Source organism: Zootoca vivipara, chromosome 4, assembly GCF_965207765.1.
Source record: "Zootoca vivipara chromosome 4, rZooViv2.hap1.1, whole genome shotgun sequence".
NCBI classification, from domain to species: Eukaryota; Metazoa; Chordata; class Lepidosauria; order Squamata; family Lacertidae; genus Zootoca; species Zootoca vivipara.
Window position 1 is genome coordinate 97,444,199 of NC_142587.1, and position 18,669 is coordinate 97,462,867.

Here is an 18,669-nt window from a genome sequence, read left to right on the forward strand (position 1 = left end):
TCTAATGGGAAATGCTTGTCGAATATTCAGATGTTCAAGTTGCTCAGGGTGACCTGCGAGGCAAATCTGTTCAGCTCTTCCCTATTCTCCACCTTTCCTGTCCTCTGTGGACCTTCTCGCATTGGCTTCTTTTTTGAATGTTAATTTGTGTGCCCAAAAAGTTGCAAGCAGAACATAAAGAAAATAAATGAGGAGTCAGGCGTTTAAACCATAAAGCGCCACAGCCTGGAGGGACAAAAGTACAATGTTATAGCACAGATCCAAAGGGCTATACAAATAATAAATAAAGTATTAATAACTCATGCAAAGATTCTCTTTACAAATAATAACGATTGATAAAAATAATAGTATTCTCCACTTGTGAGTTCCATTATTATTGAGAACAAAGGTTCTAGGAGCCAGACATCTATTTATATTGGTGGCACTGGAAAATCATATGCCTCAGTATTTGTATGAGAAATAAATATATTAGGGCATGTTGAATATTTTAACTTTGAAATTCCAAAAATGAAGGGTGCTAAAAAGTTGTCACGTGATTCAAAAGGTATTTTGGTGAAATAAATATAATTTAGGTTTGCTCTGTAGGTAAAGTTGCATGCAAGTCATTGGAAACAATTGCCAAGTGCTTGCAGGTTTATTATATACTAATATCATTTTTAGTTATTATTGAGCATTGCCTAACATTTTCAGAAGTTGAAATAAAAGTTATTTGGTTTTTCCGAAAGCAGTGTGCTTCTTCACCAAACGTAGACCTGCCAAGCTACATGCTGTCCAATCACAAAAATAATAGCAGATTTGAATCCCTCACACCCGTAAACATATTTGAAGACCCCCCTCACTGAAGAAATTTGCAAAAATTAAGTTTCACCCCCTAAAATGACACACACTGATGGCATATATAAGGGGCAGGGAATGGTCATTCAAGCTCTGCCCTTTGGATCAGTGTATCCCAAATTTGGGTCTCCAGATGGTTTTGGACTACAACTCCCATCATCCCTAGCTAGCAGGACCAGAGGTCAGGGATGATGGGAATTGTAGTTCAAAAAACAGCTGGAGACCCAAGTTTGGGAAACTCTGCTTTAGAGATTTCTAGCATATACAGTCGTACCTCGGCTCCCGGACGCCTTGGGAGTCTAACGTTCCGGCTCCTGAACGATCGAAAACTGGAAGTGAATGTTCCGGTTTTCTATCGTTCTTTTAAAAGCCGAAAGTTCGGGAGCTTCCTGCAGCCAATCAGAAGCCGCGCTTTGGTTTCCGAACGTTTCGGAAGTCGAATGGACTTCGGGAACAGATTCCGAGGCACGACTGTGCAAAGTACCATTTCAAGGAGGGCCTCCCACCGACCTCACCATCCTTTCTCCCACCTTTGCAGGTGATCATCTGACTCCAAGCTGCCGCGACGGAGATGGGACATTTGATCAAGGGGAGGCCTCAGGCCAAACAGCCCACCATCCGAGGCTTGCGAGCGCTGGGCGTTGAAGAAGGTGAAGGACGGCCCTCGTTTCCCCCCCACCCCGCTCTTGGGAAACCGCCAGCATCCTGGAGCAGAGCCATGGGGCAGGACCTCCATGGGTGTAACGCCGTCTGTGCCACCTGGAGAGAGGAACTCCGGAGGACACCCTTGGCATTGCAAAGACTCTGCCCTTTTTACCCCCCTGCGCAAGGACCTAAGGGGAGCAGCAACGCAGTGGGGGGGGGAGGGAGGGACTCCTTTTGGCCGCCAAACTTGGAATACCACTACGTGTTCGCTTTTGTTTACATGGCATGGAATCAGCTCTCTAGTGCCAGCCAGGCTGGGTAGGCTTCTGAACAGTGAAATAATAGTTTTTTTGGGTTTTTTGTTTCTCAGAGGCGAATATCCTCTATAGACAATGCCATTTAACACAGGGCCAAATTCCGCCGCAGAGGAAATAGATGCTTTAGAAGGGAAGAGTTTTTTAGCTTTCCCGAGCTCCTACGCGGGATCTAGTTGTGCGGGCGTGGGGTTTTCTCGGCACCAAACCAGCAATATTTGCTTTGCTCCTTTGAGTTATATCGTGCCTTTCCTCCAAGGAAGTTAAGATGGCAAACATGGTTCGTCTCAAATCCATTTTAGACTCACAACCACCCTGCGAGGTAGGTCTGGCCTAAGGTCACCCAGTGGGGATTCGAACCCTGTTCTCCCAGGTCCTAGACTTGACACTATAGCACTCCTTTCTGCCGCTGGGGGAGTGGGGAGCGTTCATCCCTACGATTCCCCACCTGCCCCCTAAGTAGCTATTATGATAGCTTAGTGCAGGATGCAAGCATCAATGGTGTGGTCTGGCTCCTGCCTCCCTCGTGTAGCCCTCATTTTAATGGGACTGCTTTATTTAGAGAGCAATCTATTGCTCTCCTGGTACTGACCGAGAGAGATAGCGCTTGTTTTTGTGTGTGTCTGGAAACACCCTTGGGGCCTGATCCACTGGGAAGCCCCTCCATGCAAACACCATTAACCCTGCCACCCAACGCCTGTCTGCTCAGCAGGAAGCCCTGCTGAGTTCAATGGGACTTACACCAAAGTAAGCGCGTACATAGGGTTGTAAGCCCGAGCGCTTGTCTGGTTCCCGGTCACGTCGGTGGGGCTGGTGCAGGAGAGCCTTTCTTGTGGATCATGCCCATCGAATCGTAGAATGGTAGAGTTCGAAGGGAACCAAACTCTGTGAGCAAACGTTGTTCCCGTGTTTGGGAAGGGCAGCACTCTCCACAAGGTGGGAAAACAGACTCCTGTCTTTCCTCCCGGGGGATAGATGTGCAGGTAAGGTCTTGCTTTCATCCCACCTAGTCCTTTCATCTCGTGTCACCTGTTAAGGCACCTGGGTTCGTCGCCTTGGTCCTGGGAACTCCCAAGATTGTGCAAACATTTCTGGAATGCAGGATAAACTCGGAAAATTAGAATATCGTCGAAAAGTGCATTTATTTCAGTAATGCAACTTACTATTTTTTAATTTTTCTTTTAATTTTTACAAATGCTTTCTTTTGGAAATTCCACAGTGATAAAACAAATAGTTGCAATGATACAAAATAATAATAATCGCTATTACATTTCATTAATTGCATTCCATTTATAATTGAGCCGCCTAACGACAAATAATTACAATTACAACAAACAAAGGCTTGACATATCTTCCTTTGCATGCTATGCATCTATCTCATATATTGGTTTCACCTTTTAAGTTGCATTACTGAAATAAATGCACTTTTCGACGACATTCTAATTTTCTGAGTTTCACCTGTACTTGCGTCTAGTTCAGCCTCCTGTCTGCAGGCACAGAATCATTGCAATGGTAAGAGTTAGAAAGGTTCCTAAGGGGTCATCTAGTCTGACCCCCTGCAACCTGGACACCTCTAGAAAGCTCACAAGCAGGAGTACACAGCACTCTTCCTCTCCTCTTAGTCTCCCAGCTTCTGCAGGTAGAAACCAGCAACCGAAGAATCTCTCTCTTTTCCGAAAAGAGCAACCCCTCTCTCTAAGGGAGAGACCACTTTGGCCAGGGCTGGATTCCAGCTCCCATTTGTCCCTGTATCATTTTAGCTGGGGCAGTTGGGAGGTGGGGGTCTCCAACAACCTCTGGAGAGCCATGGGTTCCCCACCACTGCATTACCAGAGAGTGCACGCATATGTGTGTGGATTTAGTGATGCTGAATAAATAAAGGTTCTGCATGGAGAAAACGGTGACCGGGATAAAAATGCAGCTCATTCCAATTTCCTCTTCCTCAAATTAATTCATACTGCTTGGGCCAGGTGCAAGGGAAGGGGGGGGCTTGAGAGAGTGCTGGACGTCTTGTTTAAGAATCCCCTCTGGCTTCTTAGCAGGCACTCCCAAACTTTGACAGCAATGAGGACTAGACACTTGCTCTTGAAAAGAAAGAAAAGGGTTCTGTCGTTCTGGAGAAGCAATGCCAACCTCTCCAGAAACTGAATTCCGTCTCTGGTTCCATGTTCTTTATTTTTCTCTTGATTTAGAAGATCCCACTTTTGGATTAAAATAAAGAGCAGGACAAGCATTAAATATGAGCTTCCGACTACAAACAAGAGCCAATGAGATCAACAAAACATAAAATAAAAATGTAGTGGGCACGCTCAAACTTACCCTTGGGCAATGTGTACAAGCTAAAGGTGCCCTAATGAGCTTGGCCAGGTTGCTAGACCTCATTGTGTGGGGCAGGTAGCACCTTAGTAACATGCTCTCTTTGGGTTCCTAAAACGGCAAGGCTAGGAAATAGGGTGTGTCTCGATTTTCTACTGCTAACCTGGGGGTGGACTAGATGACTCTGGGGGGTCTCGTCCGACTGCCATCCTAAGTCCCACAAAGGAACTGAAAGCGGGCAGGGGTGGGTGCAGTTTGAACTTCCAGGTCGTAGAGGCCATCTAGCAGCCAGATTGAGCCCTGGCACCTTTTAGGAATCAAATGGATAGGACCCTTGCTTGTGGAAACAGCATTTGCTAAGCATGCCACTGCTCCTTCACCCCTGAGCTGTGAACGCCTTGGGCAAATACTCTGGCCTGTGGAGCAGAGGCTGGCAGATTCCAGCTGTTTCCGTCCAGCTGTTTACAAACACTCTACTTCTCTTAACCCAGCTCATCAGCCAATACAGCTTTTTCCCCTGTTATCTGTCATTATTATTAATTTTTTTCTACATCAAAATGTTATTTATGTGGGCGAAGCAGGGGGAGGAGGGGGAACTTCTGCCCCCCTCAAAGCAGCCAGCCCTCTCCCCCCCAGCTCAATCTCTGCCCCTTGTCTTATTTATTTTATTGATGGTTTGTGGTGTTTTGTCGGGGAGAGAAGGTTGGGGGGGGGGGAGTCTTATGTTAAGGGTTCCAATGGTGGCTTTGAAGCCTGTGGGTTTCGTTTCTGTACATTGATAAATAAATGCAATCCTGAAAGCAAAATTGCTGTGGTTTTTTCCCCCTTCCCACCCACCTTGTTTCTGCTGCTTAGGGGAAACCTACCCCTCACTGATTTGGGGGGAGCTGCCAGGGAGGCCAAAAAAAGGTTGCCAGACCAGGAAGAATGGGCCTCTCTCCTAAAATCCAAGGCCAAACACCTCTGAGGCTCTCACCTGGCCCTCAGTACAGGGCTTAGGAGTCTCCAGGCTTTGGGCCAAATTTGCCCCAGATTTGTTTGGGTCACACACAGCTGCCCTACACCCGACATGCCATTTCAAATTTGTTTTAACGTGTTTCAAATGTTGCGTTTTACATTGTTGTGACCTGCCCTGCAGCTCCTTGGTCATGGAAGGAGTAGGTAATAATTATCATGTTAATGATTCAAGACAGGTGTGGAGCCAAACAGGTAAAGATGATTTTTAACTTTCTTCTTATTTGGCGATCACTCGTAGCCGAGTAAGATTGTCTTCCATAAAGGCGGTTTTAACAATGCGTCCGTAATTGACTGTGGAGGCCAATTCTGGATCCACACGTCCTTCCACAATGGGGGCGTTGGTTTCCAGGCAGGAGTTGATCACGGTGAGGGTTTGCCAAGCGTGCCTTCCTCTTAGCACGTTTCTCCCTTGCGTCCTGAGTTCGAGCATCTTCAAAGTCCATGACACCTTTGGTAAAGGCTGCTCTCCAACTGGAGTGCTCGCAGGCCAGTCTTTCCCAGTTGTCGGTGTTTATACTATATTTTTAAAGATTTGCCTTGAGACAGCCTTTAAACCTCTTTTGTTGACCACCAGCATTACGCTTTCCATTTTTAAGTTCGGAATAGAGTAGTTGCTTTGGAAGACGATAATCAGGCATCCGCACAACATGACCAGTCCAACAAAGTTGATATTGAGGAATCATTGCTTCAACCCTGGTGATCTTTGCTTCTTCCAGTACACTGATATTAGTTCGCCTCTCTTCCCAAGTGATGTGTAAAAATTTTCAGAGACACCGTCGATGGAATCTTTCGAGGAGTTGGAGATGGCGTTTATAGGTGGTCCATGTTTCACTGGAAGGACAGATCCTAAAGCTGAGGCTCCAATACTTTGGCCACCTCATGAGAAGAGAAGACTCCCTGGAAAAGACCCTGATGTTGGGAAAGATGGAGGGCACAAGGAGAAGGGGACGACAGAGGACGAGATGGTTGGACAGTGTTCTCGAAGCTACGAACATGAGTCTGACCAAACTGCGGGAGGCAGTGCAAGACAGGAGTGCCTGGCGTGCTATGGTCCATGGGGTCACGAAGAGTCAGACACGACTAAACAACAACAACAACAATGTTTCACAAGCATACAGTAAGGTTGGTAGAAATGGGTGTTTGTGTGGTGTGTGTGTGTGTGTGTGTGTGTGTGTGTGTGTGAGAGAGAGAGAGAGAGAGAGAGAGAGAGAGAGAGAGAGAGAGAGCGCAACCCATCAGCTCCCATTAAAAGCTCCATAAACATCAATACTCCCATTTTCATTTAAACACAGAAGTCAATACATCCAAAAGACTGGATAGGCTTCTGCATGAAATTGATGCCTCTATGAAAATACATTCCAAGGTAGGAAGGGCAGTGAGATTTTCACACCACTGCCTAACGATGGTGAGTGTTTATCCTTCCAGGTGCAAAGCAGGAGTCTCATAAAGGCTTATAAAATCAAGCCTCATCATACTACAGTACAGCAATATGATTTAAGGGTATGTGGCTGTCTGCAGACATCAAGGGCCTTCTTGGTGGTGGCGCCCGCCCTGTGGAACGCCCTCCCATCAGGTGTCAAGGAAATCTGATGTTAGAAGACATCTGAAGGCAGGCCTGTTTAGGGAAGTTTTTAATGTTTGATGTTTTAAAGTATTTTTAATCTTTTGTTGGAAGCCGCCCAGAGTGACCGGGGAAACCCAGCCAGATGGGCAGAGTATGTATGTATGTATGTAAGTATGTATGTATGTATGTATGTATGTATGTATAAATATTATTATTATTATTATTATTATTATTATTATTATTATTAAAGAGCCCAGGACCCTTGGCTCCCAGCTCCCTCTTGCTTCTGCAGTTGCTGCAACCCAGATTGCATGAGTCCCCCCCCTCCCCAGCGGAGCCACAAGCTGCAGCAAGAGCCAGGAGCAAAACAAAATAAAACACAGCAGCAGCTGCAGTAGCAACAACTTTCTGGGCATTCTCTCCCCTTTCTAAAAAAAGAACGAGCTCTTCAGCTGACTCTGCTGCTTTCTGAACAGAGCTGGAGGTTTTGAAGGGGACCTTGCCCTGGCGCAGGTTTTCTCTATATTTAGCTCGACTGCATGCACGTCAAGCAACCGGCCGCAGCTGCGTGGCACTCTGGGCCTGGCCTGCGCCTGGCTTTTCCGCTTCTGCCTCACAATGGGAATTGCTGGGTGGCAGCGGCTGCGTCACCTGTCCTCCAAGTGACCTCAGGCCAGGCTGGACCGGACATGCGCAGGGAAACCAAAATGCTTGTTTACAAAGCTGTTGTTGTTGTTTAGTCGTTTAGTCGTGTCCGACTCTTCGTGACCCCATGGACCATAGCACGCCAGGCACTCCTGTCTTGCACTGCCTCCCGCAGTTTGGTCAAACTCATGTTCGTAGCTTCGAGAACACTGTCCAACCATCTCGTCCTCTGTCGTCCCCTCCTCCTAGTGCCCTCCGTCTTTCCCAACATCAGGGTCTTTTCCAAGGAGTCTTCTCTTCTCATGAGGTGGCCAAAGTATTGGAGCCTCAGCTTCACGATTTTCATCTTACTGTATGCTTGTGAAACATGGACCACTCATAAACACCATCTCCAACTCCTCGAAAGATTCCATCAACGGTGTCTCCGAAATTTTTTACACATCCCTTGGGAAGACAGGCGAACTAATGCCAGTGTACTGGAAGAAGCAAAGATCACCAGTGTTGAAGCAATGAGTCTTCAATATCAACTTCGTTGGACTGGTCATGTTGTGCGGATGCCTGGTGATCGTCTTCCAAAGCAACTACTCTATTTGGAACTTAAAAATGGAAAGCATAATGCTGGTGGTCAACAAAAGAGATTTAAAGCCTCTCTCTAAAATAAATGTAGTATAAACACCAAAAATTGGGAAACACTGGCCTGCGAGCGCTCCAGTTGGAGAACAGCCTTTACCAAAGGAGTCATGGGCTTTGAAGACACTCGAACTCAGGACACAAGGGAGAAATGTGCTAGGAGGAAGGCACGCTTGGCAAATCCACACCGTGATCAACTGCTGCCTGGAAACCTATGTTCCCACTGTGGAAGGACGTATGGATCCAGAATTGGACTCCACAGTCACTTACTAAAACCCTCTTTTGGAAGACAATCTTACTTGGCTACAAGGGATCGCCAAAGAAGAAGAAGAAGATGTTGCCAACCAGTGCCCAGCTGATGCTGCAGACTCCAACTCCCATCAGCCCCGGCAAGCACAGCCAGGGGTTGGGGGTGATGGGTGTTTAATTCCAGCCCAGGCTAACAGAGAAACTCTGGAAGCTGCCTTAAATGCAGCCAGGCCATTGAGTCCATCTAGATCAGCATTACCTACACCAGCTGGCAGCAGCCCCCCTTGGTTCCAGGAAGCCCTGGCCTGGCAATGGCGTAAGGAACTGGATCCTGGGTCGTCCTGCAACACAGATGGTCTACCACGAAAAGCCATTCTCCTCTTTCTCCCCTTCCTGCCTGCTTCAGTTTGACCAGCCATTCCCCATTATTTGACATTTATGTGAAGCAGGAATCTCTTATTGCATTTGTTGTTGTTTAGTCGTTTACGACTCTTCGTGACCCCATGGACCAGAGCATGCCAAGCACTCCTGTCTTCCACAGCCTCCCGCAGTTTGGTCAAACTCATGTTCGTAACTTCGAGAACAGTGTCCAACCATCTCGTCCTCTGTCGTCCCCTTCTCCCTGTGCCCTCAATCTTTCCCATCATCAGGGTCTTTTCCAGGGAGTCTTCTCTTCTCATGAGGTGGCCAAAGTATTGCAGCCTCAGCTTCAGGATCTGTCCTTCCAGTGAGCACTCAGGGCTGATTTCCTTCAGAATGGAGAGGTTTGATCTTCTTGCATAGTTAGACGTAAAGGTGGGCTTGAAGAACAACTGCAAAGTTCTGCAGTATTTGCAGCAAACGCTAAAAGAGCACATGAAGGGGGTCGAAGAGTGGATGTGGTAACCGAGTAATTTCATTGTTCCCGCAAGGGGTCAATGACAATAAAGATTACCTTATATCTTATCTTATCTTAAATAAATGTAAACTGTATTACAGATCTGCCGAACTGGTTAACTGAAATCCAGTCAACACTTCAATACAGTGCCAATCTGTACAAAGAAAAATGTCCCTATTATATCATATGTTAGATTTGGGGGGGGGGGAATGTGCCTCTCTCTGTCTCTCTCGACCTGTTAACATACGCAGGTAATGAAAGAGTTACTTACACAGGTGTTGTGGTGTCCCGTTTTCTAGGCTGTTCTGGAATTTAAAATAGAAATCTGGGTCAGTCCCAAAGGGAGTAGACTGAAAGGGCTCTTTGTTATTTGTTTGTTTGTTTGTTTGTTTACAGGGAGATATTTATTATTGCCAAAGCAAATCTTTTCAGCGGGGCCAGTTGTGAGACTCTGAGCAAACTCCTTCCAAAACAGCAGCCTAATTTCAAGCTCTGCCTCCTCTCGAGAAGGACTGGAGCCGAGGTCAGGTCACAAAAGGGCTCAGGGGCAGAGTTTTGAAGGCAGAAGGTCCCAAGGTGCAGTCCCATCTCTGCTTGGATTTAAAAATAAAATTATAAGCTGGTTTAATAATCTTAAAAAAAAATCTTAAGTGGTGCAACAATGAGTACACAATCTATTTCAAATGAAAATACAACATGAAACCAGTATAAAAACCAAATAAAAACAGGTGTTATATAAGAATTCTAAGGTCTCAAATATAAATGTACAGTACAAGGCAATCACATACATAAATATATAAACCACATGTCTGAAATAGTACTGGAGAGCTATCCTGAAGCCATTTGGACTCTCCCAAATTGACCTCAAATGCACCTCTGCAGTAAGAGGGGGAAATGGGAAAAGCCTCCCTCATCGTCTTTTGCTTACAAATCCTGCCTTAAGGGAGTATTTGTGTATGAATAGGGTGGGCCTGTGACCTGGATTCAGGAACTAAAGTACAGTGGTGCCTCGCTTAACGAATGCCCTGCTTAACGAAATTTCCGCTTAACGAAAGGATTTTTCAAGCGGAGCTTGCCTCGCTAGACGAATGCGCTTTACGAAAAATTCGTCTAGCGAATCGCGGTTTCCCATAGGAATGCATTGAAATTCAATTAATGCGTTCCTATGGGCAAAAAAAAGGTCGAAAAAAATTCAGTGCATTCCTATGGGATTCGCTAGACGAATTTTTCACTATAAGAAAAGACCGGTGGAACGAATTAATTTCGTCTAGCGAGGCACCACTGTATTTACCATCGCAAAAGAATGGCCAGGCTGCCCCGGTAATGCATTCAGTGACCACTATCAGGTATCCTGGCAGGCAGGATTTCTGCTGTAGACCCGCTTCCTTCTGTGATGTATGTATGATGCTTTGGGGTGGTGGTGGTCTTGGGCTACACGGTGGGCAATTTCAAACATCTATTATAAGGGCTTGTGCACCACTGTTCGGGGTTCTCCTCCCTCCTGTGTGTGGTGAGTGGGGACCCTGTTGCATCAGTTCCTTGAATAAAGATCAGGCTTACTAGTCACTTTGCTTCTCAATATATGTTGGCCTCTGTTATTTTCTCCTACCGATAGGGAACCCACTTAAGGACTCTATAGTGTACAGGCTTTTGGATAATGGGAAAGGAGCAGTTTTTATAACACAGGCATTCGGGGAATGCAAATAAACAAAAAGGGGGCCTGATCTCAATAGTCAGGCAAACCCTATGCAAAAAAAAAGACTTTTGTTGTTGTTGTTTAGTCGTTTAGTCGTGTCCGACTCTTCATGACCCCATGAACCAGAGCACGCCAGGCACTCCTGTCTTCCACTGCCTCCCGCAGTTTGGTCAAACTCATGTTGGTAACTTCGAGAACACTGTCCAGCCATCTTGTCCTCTCTCATCCCCTTCTCCTTGCGCCCTCCATCTTTCCCAACATCAGGGTCTTTTCCAGGGAGTCTTCTCTTCTCATGAGGTGGCCAAAGTATTGGAGCCTCAGCTTCAGGATCTGTCCTTCCAGGGAGCACTCAGGGCTGATTTCCTTCAGAATGGATCGGTTTGATCTTTTTGCAGTCCATGGGACTCTCAAGAGTCTCCTCCAGCACCATAATTCAAAAGCATCAATTCTTCGGCGATCAGCCTTCTTTATGGTCCAGCTCTCACTTCCATACATCACTACTGGGAAAACCATAGCTTTAACTATACGTCTGGTTACAGGTAGGTAGCCGTGTTGGTCTGGATCGAAGTAAAATAAAAAAATTCCTTCAGTAGCACCTTAAAGACCAACTAAGTTTTTATTTTGGTATGAGCTTTCGTGAAGAAGTGTGCATGCACACGAAAGCTCATACCAAAATAAAAACTTAGTTGGTCTTTAAGGTGCTACTGAAGGAAATTTTTTATTTAACTATACGGACCTTTGTCGGCAAGGTGATTTCATATTCTGACGGGGAGTGAGGTGGGCCTTTCAAAGCCGACAGGCTCAATATGCTGGCAGGGCAAATCCTGGATTTCCTAGCGACAGGGAGGGTGTGTTTGTGCCTAGCTTTCCTAATTTAGTCCCGTGAGTCTTCTCCCATGTGCTAACAGCAGACCAAGCCATCAGTTTATTGGAGAATCCCCTGGATGGTTTATGACAGGCTGTGATCAGTGAGGATGACACATCCCTCCTTGTCATAGGTTAGCCTGTCCTTCCAAAAAAAGGAAAGCGGATAACGGAATCCACACACCCCCAGGTGCTCTCAATGGATGGTAGGTGGGCGCCCTCTGCTGGGTATGCCAGACATTACAGCCTCGCTAATACAAAGTCAACAACTGGGCATAATTAGCAATGATAGGAAGCTGATTTCTCAGGTCCAAATATTGGTGTGTGTGTGTGTGTGTGTGTAAATGCAAAGTGTTTGGGCTTGAATTTCCCGAGTTTAATTAAATCAAGGTCCAGTGTGGTGTCCCGCTCGGCTATGAAGCTCACTGGGTGACCTCGGGCTAGTCCCTGCTTCTCAGCCTAACCTACCTCATAGGGTTGTTGTAGGGATTAAATGAGAAGAGGAGAAACTTGAACCATGTACATTGCCTTGAGCTCCTTGGAGAAAAAAATGGGATATAAATGCAACTGAGTAAATAATGATACATAAATAAATAACAAACACTTGGGCCAGGTTCAGTGTCTAGACTCTTAAACGATATTATTCCTATATTTTGTTCTGGCCCAAGGCCCCCATCCACGCAAGGAAACCTGGGACTCCAGTTTGGATGTCTGAGTCATAACCTTCCTACAATGCACACCCATGCCTTGCTGATTCAAAGAGGGAAGGTATGTACAGAAAGAATTCCCTCAGGGCCGTCTTAAGCGCCTCTGGCGCCGTGGTGCGCCGGATCTCTCCGGCGCCCTCCCGCCCCATTTCCCAGCGCAGTGGGCGGGTGGGCGTCGCGCGCAGCTGTGCGGCGGGCCGGCCGGCCAGGCACCGCTCTGGCGGGAAGGTAAACGGCATTTCCATGCACCGCTCTGGTTTTGCCAGAAGCGGCTTAGTCATGCTGGCCACATGACCCGGAAGCTGTCTGCGGACCAACGCCGGCTCCATCGGCCTATAGAGCGAGATGAGCACTGCAACCCCAGAGTTGTCCGCGACTGGACCTAATGGTCAGGGGTGTTGTTGTTGTTTAGTCGTTTAGTCGTGTCCGACTCTTTGTGACCCCATGGACCATAGCACGCCAGGCACTCCTGTCTTGCACTGCCTCCCGCAGTTTGGTCAAACTCATGTTCGTAGCTTCGAGAACACTGTCCAACCATCTTGTCCTCTGTCGTCCCCTTCTCCTAGTGCCCTCAATCTTTCCCAACATCAGGGTCTTTTCCAAGGATTCTTCTCTTCTCATGAGGTGGCCAAAGTATTGGAGCCTCAGCTTCACGATCTGTCCTTCCAGGGAGCACTCAGGGCTGATTTCCTTAAGAATGGATAGGTTTGATCTTCTTGCAGTCCATGGGACTCTCAAGAGTCTCCTCCAGCACCATAATTCAAAAGCATCAATTCTTCGGCGATCAGCCTTCTTTATGGTCCAGCTCTCACTTCCATACATCACTACTGGGAAAACCATAGCTTTAACTATACGGACCTTTGTTGGCAAGGTGATGTCTCTGCTTTTTAAGATGCTGTCTAGGTTTGTCATTGCTTTTCTCCCAAGAAGCAGGCATCTTTTAATTTCGTGACTGCTGTCACCATCTGCAGTGATCAAGGAGCCCAAGAAAGTAAAATCTCTCACTGCCTCCATTTCTTCCCCTTCTATTTGCCAGGAGGTGATGGGACCAGTGGCCATGATCTTGGTTTTTTTGATGTTGAGCTTCAGACCATATTTTGCGCTCTCCTCTTTCACCCTCATTAAAAGGTTCTTTAATTCCTCCTCGCTTTCTGCCATCAAGGTTGTGTCATCTGCATATCTGAGGTTGTTGATATTTCTTCCGGCAATCTTAATTCCGGCTTGGGATTCATCTAGTCCAGCCTTTCGCATGATGAATTCTGCATATAAGTTAAATAAGCAGGGAGACAATATACAACCTTGTCGTACTCCTTTCCCAATTTTGAACCAATCAGTTGTTCCATATCCAGTTCTAACTGTAGCTTCTTGTCCCACATAGAGATTTCTCAGGAGACAGATGAGGTGATCAGGCACTCCCATGTCTTTAAGAACTTGCCATAGTTTGCTGTGGTCGACACAGTCAAAGGCTTTTGCATAGTCAATGAAGCAGAAGTAGACGTTTTTCTGGAACTCTCTAGCTTTCCCCATAATCCAGCGCATGTTTGCTATTTGGTCTCTGGTTCCTCTGCCCTTTCGAAATCCAGCTTGCACTTCTGGGAGTTCTCGGTCCACATACTGCCTAAGCCTGCCTTGTAGAATTTTAAGCATAACCTTGCTAGCGTGTGAAATGAGCGCAATTGTGCGGTAGTTGGAGCATTCTTTGGCACTGCCCTTCTTTGGAATTGGGATGTAGACTGATCAGACTGATGGATGTAGACCATCAGTCTACATCCCAATGGTCAGGGGTACCTTTACCTTTACTCTTTGGTGAGAGAACCCCAGCAGAGATTTAAAGTCACAAAACAGGCAGAGACAGATCACAACCTGACAGATCTTTTAAATAAGTGCCTTTCAGTTCCAAAATAGTCCCCTCTGCCCCCAGCACAGGAAGAGACCACACCTTTAGTAAATTAAAATGGCTTACTTACAAACTCTTCAAAGGCCGGATTCCTGTGCTTTTCCATACGTAAGTCAAGCAAAACTTCACTTAGTCAAAGTGGTCAAAGTTCCTAAATTATTGGTATAGGAAATCAAGAGTGGTTCGTGAGAGTGCTGCAGTCTGAGCTTAGAGCAACCAGCTCAGACCTCCCCACAGACTGAGCTTCTTGGGTATAACCTAGTTCCTCCCTAGCTGAGGGGGAAGTGGATTTAGCTAAGCCTGGCAGGACAGTGGACTCTATGGTATTAACCCCTTTGTGCATTACTTATTAAGCATGTTGGTTATATGATGCTGGTTATCCCAGACTCCTAGGGTATGTGCAAGCAGTGATATTTATCCCACTAACAGCAGTGGATCAACAAGAGATTAACAATTTAGGGAACAGTACACAAACAGATTTTAGGTTAGAATGCCCCACCTTCTCCCAGGGTCCAGGCATGCCAAAGGAAGCCAATTCCCTCTGGCCTTACTCTCAATCAATTCCGGGGTGTGGCCAATGTGTGGGCTTCCCAAACTTTTTTCAGGGTACCAAACCTTTGGTTCCATAAACGCCATACCCTACCCTATGAAAAGCACTGTTCAGAATAGTGATTTGCACGACTAACTAAGGAAGGTAGTAACTCAGCAAGATTCAAAATGGTAACCATTAATTGCACATTTATTCAAAATCCAATCGAAGCTTTGTAGCCTCAAGAATTCAACAAAGCTGGTCAACTTGATCCAGTGATGCCAGATTTTCAAAGGCCGATAGTCACACCTCCAGTGCTTCCTCCCCCTTGCTTCTTAACACCTTCCCAGGTAATCCCAGCATCCACACCCCCAGGGGGCAGAAGACCAATTCAGCCTCCTCTCCTCTGCAAATAATAATAATAATAATAATAATAATAATAATAATAATAACAACAACAACAACAACAATAACAATAATAATATTTATACCCCACCCACTCTGGGCGGCTTCCAACAGAATATTAAAATACAATAATCTATTAAACATTAAAAGCTTCCCCAAACAGGGCTTCCTTCAGAAACTCCAGCGGGTGCAGAATGCCGCGGCGAGGCTCCTTACAGGGTCCCGGCCGCGGGATCACATTCATCCAGTGCTTTACCAGCTGCACTGGCTCCCGGTGGAGTACAGGATCAGGTTTAAGGTGCTGGTTTTGACCTTTAAAGCCCTATGCGACTTGGGACCCTCGTACCTACGGGACCGCCTCTCCTGGTATGCCCCCACGGAGGACCTTAAGGTCCACAAATAATAATATTCTGGAGATCCCGAGTCATAAGATGGCTAGATTGGCCTCTACTAGAGCCAGGGCCTTTTCAGTACTGGCCCCAACCTGGTGGAACGCTCTTTCCCAGGAGACCAGGGCCCTGCGGGATTTGTCATCTTTCCGCAGGGCCTGCAAGACAGAGCTGTTCCGCCTGGCCTTTGGGTTAGACTCAGCCTGCCCCCTGTGTTTTCCTCCCTCATGGCTTGGATTTATGGCCTACTTGAAATGAGGCTGCACTTTAAATTTTAATACTGTATTTTAATCTGTATTTTAATTAATTGTTTTTATGTTTTATTGTAATTCTGTTGGTGTCAGCCGCCCTGAGCCCGGTTTTTGACTGGGGAGGGCGGGGTATAAATAAAAATTTATTATTATTATTATTATTATTATTATTATTATTATTATTATGTCTTCTAAAAGTCTGGTGGTTGTTTTTCTCTTTGACATCTGGTGCGAGGGCGTTCCACTGGGCGGGTGCCACTACCGAGAAGGCCCTCTGCCTAGTTCCCTGTAACTTGGCTTCTCAGAGGCGCACAGTTACCCCATTCAGGACCAGGGAGTCCCCCACACCTGCCCGCCTCCTATCCCCCACAAACAGTACTTCTGTCTTGTCAGGATTCAACCTCAATCTGCTAGCCACCATCCATCCTCCAACCGCCTCCAGACACTCACACAGGACCTTCACCGCATTCGCATTCACTGGTTCTGATTTGAAAGAGGGGTAGAGCAGGGTACAGGGCCGTCTTAAGCACATCCAGCGCCGTGGCGCAAAGGTCCCGCCCCTGCCCCGTTTGGAAAACGTTGACCTAAGAGGGGCGGCAGCCGGAGCAGCACACACCACCACTCCATACATAGCCCTCTCTCTGTGGGGAAGTGAAGGCGTGGCGGTGGAGGAAGAGAGCCGGAGCCGGCTGCTGAGGGCAGCGTTGAGAGCACTCGCTCCGTCCCCACCGGGCAGCTCGTCCGGGAGTCAGTGTCCACAACTCACCTTCCCGGAGGCGAGCGAGGCAGCGGCGGAACTTCCCCTAGCCAGCGCCGCTCCCATCTCCCAGGCACCGTGGGCTCGGCAAGGTAAAGCAGTGGACTCTGCGCCAGCCTCTTCTGCGGAGGCTGTCTTGTCTGCTCGTCCGCGTGTCTCGCTCGCTGGCCGTGGTTAACCCTCGGGCTGCTGGCGGGCGGGCTGGATCCCCGCCTGCTCCGTGCGCCACCAGAGACCGCCCCCTCGAGCGGCATTCCCGCGGCCGAGGCGGCAGAGCCATAGGGCTTAGTGACTCATTGCGCCCCGCCAATGCTGGGGTGCCCCCCTGAGAGGCCGGCGCCCTGCCGCAACGAGCCACTAGGCCCTATGGGAAGGACGCCTCTGGCTGGGTATCATCCGCATACTGATGAACACCCAGCCCAAAACCCCCTGATGATCTCTCCCAGCGGCTGCATATAGATCAGTGATGGCGAACCTATGACACGCGTGTCAGACGTGACACGCAGAGCCCTCACTGCTGGCACGCGCCCCATTGGCCCATTCACGCTGTTGTTGTTTTTCTCCTCACACTACAGCTTGTCTCCGCTGTTAAAACCCGGATCCTTTTTTGTTGTTGCTGCTGGTAGCCAGAGATTGGTTTTTTAACCCTTTCTGTGCTGTTTTTTCTGGTGCTTAAAAAACGAACACTGTTACACCCAATCATAGTCTGCCAATGATTGGGTGTAACAGTGTTCGTTTTTTAACCCGTTCTGTGCTGGGGTTTTTTTGGCGCTTTGGCAGACTATGTCGGTGCTGCATGTTAGTTCCAGCGAAGGTATTATTCGTCATTTATTTCTGTTCTCTCCCCCCCCCCAAAAAAGCACAGCAGCTTTGGGGCACCCCCCCCCAAAAAAGCAAAGCAACGTTTGCACCCCCCAAAAAACCTCCAAAACTTTGGTCAGCAGCCCCCCCAAAAAGCTCAACAACTCTGGGCATTTTGTGATAAATATGGGGTTTTTGGTTAGGTTAGGTTAAATAATTAGTTTTTGGTTTATTAAATACAGTTATATATTACAATTATACATTTTTGTTATTTAAACTATAAATATTGTGAAATTGTGGTTTTTTTCTCTCAAAGTGATACACCACCCGAGTTATGCTCGGTTTTTAGGTGAATTTTGACACACCAAGCTCAAAAGGTTGCCCATCGCTGATATAGATGTTGAAAAACATGGGGGAGAGGACAGAACTCTGAGGCACCTCACAAGTGAGAGCCCAGGGGTCTGAACACTCATCCCCCCCACCACCACTTTCTGGACATGGCCCAGGAGTCTTCCTGCACAGATCTGTGATCCCTGCTCTCCAGAGGACATCAAACTTTCGGGGCAAACCAGCAGCAGCTCTTTAAAAAAGGGGGGGGGAGCAGCAGCAGCAGCAAACAGTGGTCAGTAGATCTGATCTTTATTTGTTCCAACAAGGTTCAAACACACAGAGTAGGAACCCCTATCATGGGGTTGCATGAACTTTTAATAGCTCTCCCCATTTCCCATAATACATTTTTCTTTTCTTTTTTTGTAAATAGTTTTTATTAAATTTTTCCCTTTTATATTCATCACAATAACATTATCTCATAAAAAGGAAAGATACAATTCCCAGATTCTCCCACCCCCGACTTCCCTCAATTTGCCCCTTCTGGTTCTTTACATACTAACTTCTCCTGCTTGTTTTATTCTACCTTAATATCACATTCTTTAAGTCAGGCACCCCCAAACTTTGGCCCTCCAGATGTTTTGGACTACAATTCCCATCATCCCTGACCACTGGTCCTCTTAGCTAGGTGTCATGGGAGTTGTAGGCCAAAACATCTGGAGGGCCGCAGTTCGGGGATGCCTGCTTTAAGTTGAATATTGTTCCGTTCTTATCATTTTTATACCCTAATTGTTTTCAGCTTACCTCTTGCACTTTAATTTTATCCGATTATTACGTCTTAATCTGTACATCTGCTTTGTTAATTGTAAGCGGTTACTCAAACCCTGCTAGTGAGTCCACTTCTTTCTTTACAACATTTCTGTAAGTACGACATAAATGGTTCCCAATCTTTTTT

General features: G+C 46.9%; 1 protein-coding gene across 3 annotated transcripts in view; it reads left to right on the top strand.

Moving 5' to 3' along the window:
- Positions 1 to 4,915, top strand: part of RELT (RELT TNF receptor) — a 77,428-nt gene extending 72,513 nt beyond the window's left edge. For 2 of the 3 annotated variants that reach the window (XM_088668844.1, XM_088668846.1), the window contains exon 12: positions 1,373 to 1,510. Coding sequence is in view for 1 of the 3 variants with exons in the window: in XM_088668845.1 (XP_088524971.1) it covers positions 1,373 to 1,384 (12 nt within the window). In the remaining 2 variants the exon portion in view is untranslated. Of the gene's footprint in view, positions 1 to 1,372 lie in introns of all 3 variants that reach the window. The other variant, XM_088668845.1, reaches the window with a different exon arrangement.
- The last annotated feature ends 13,754 nt before the right edge of the window (positions 4,916 to 18,669 follow it).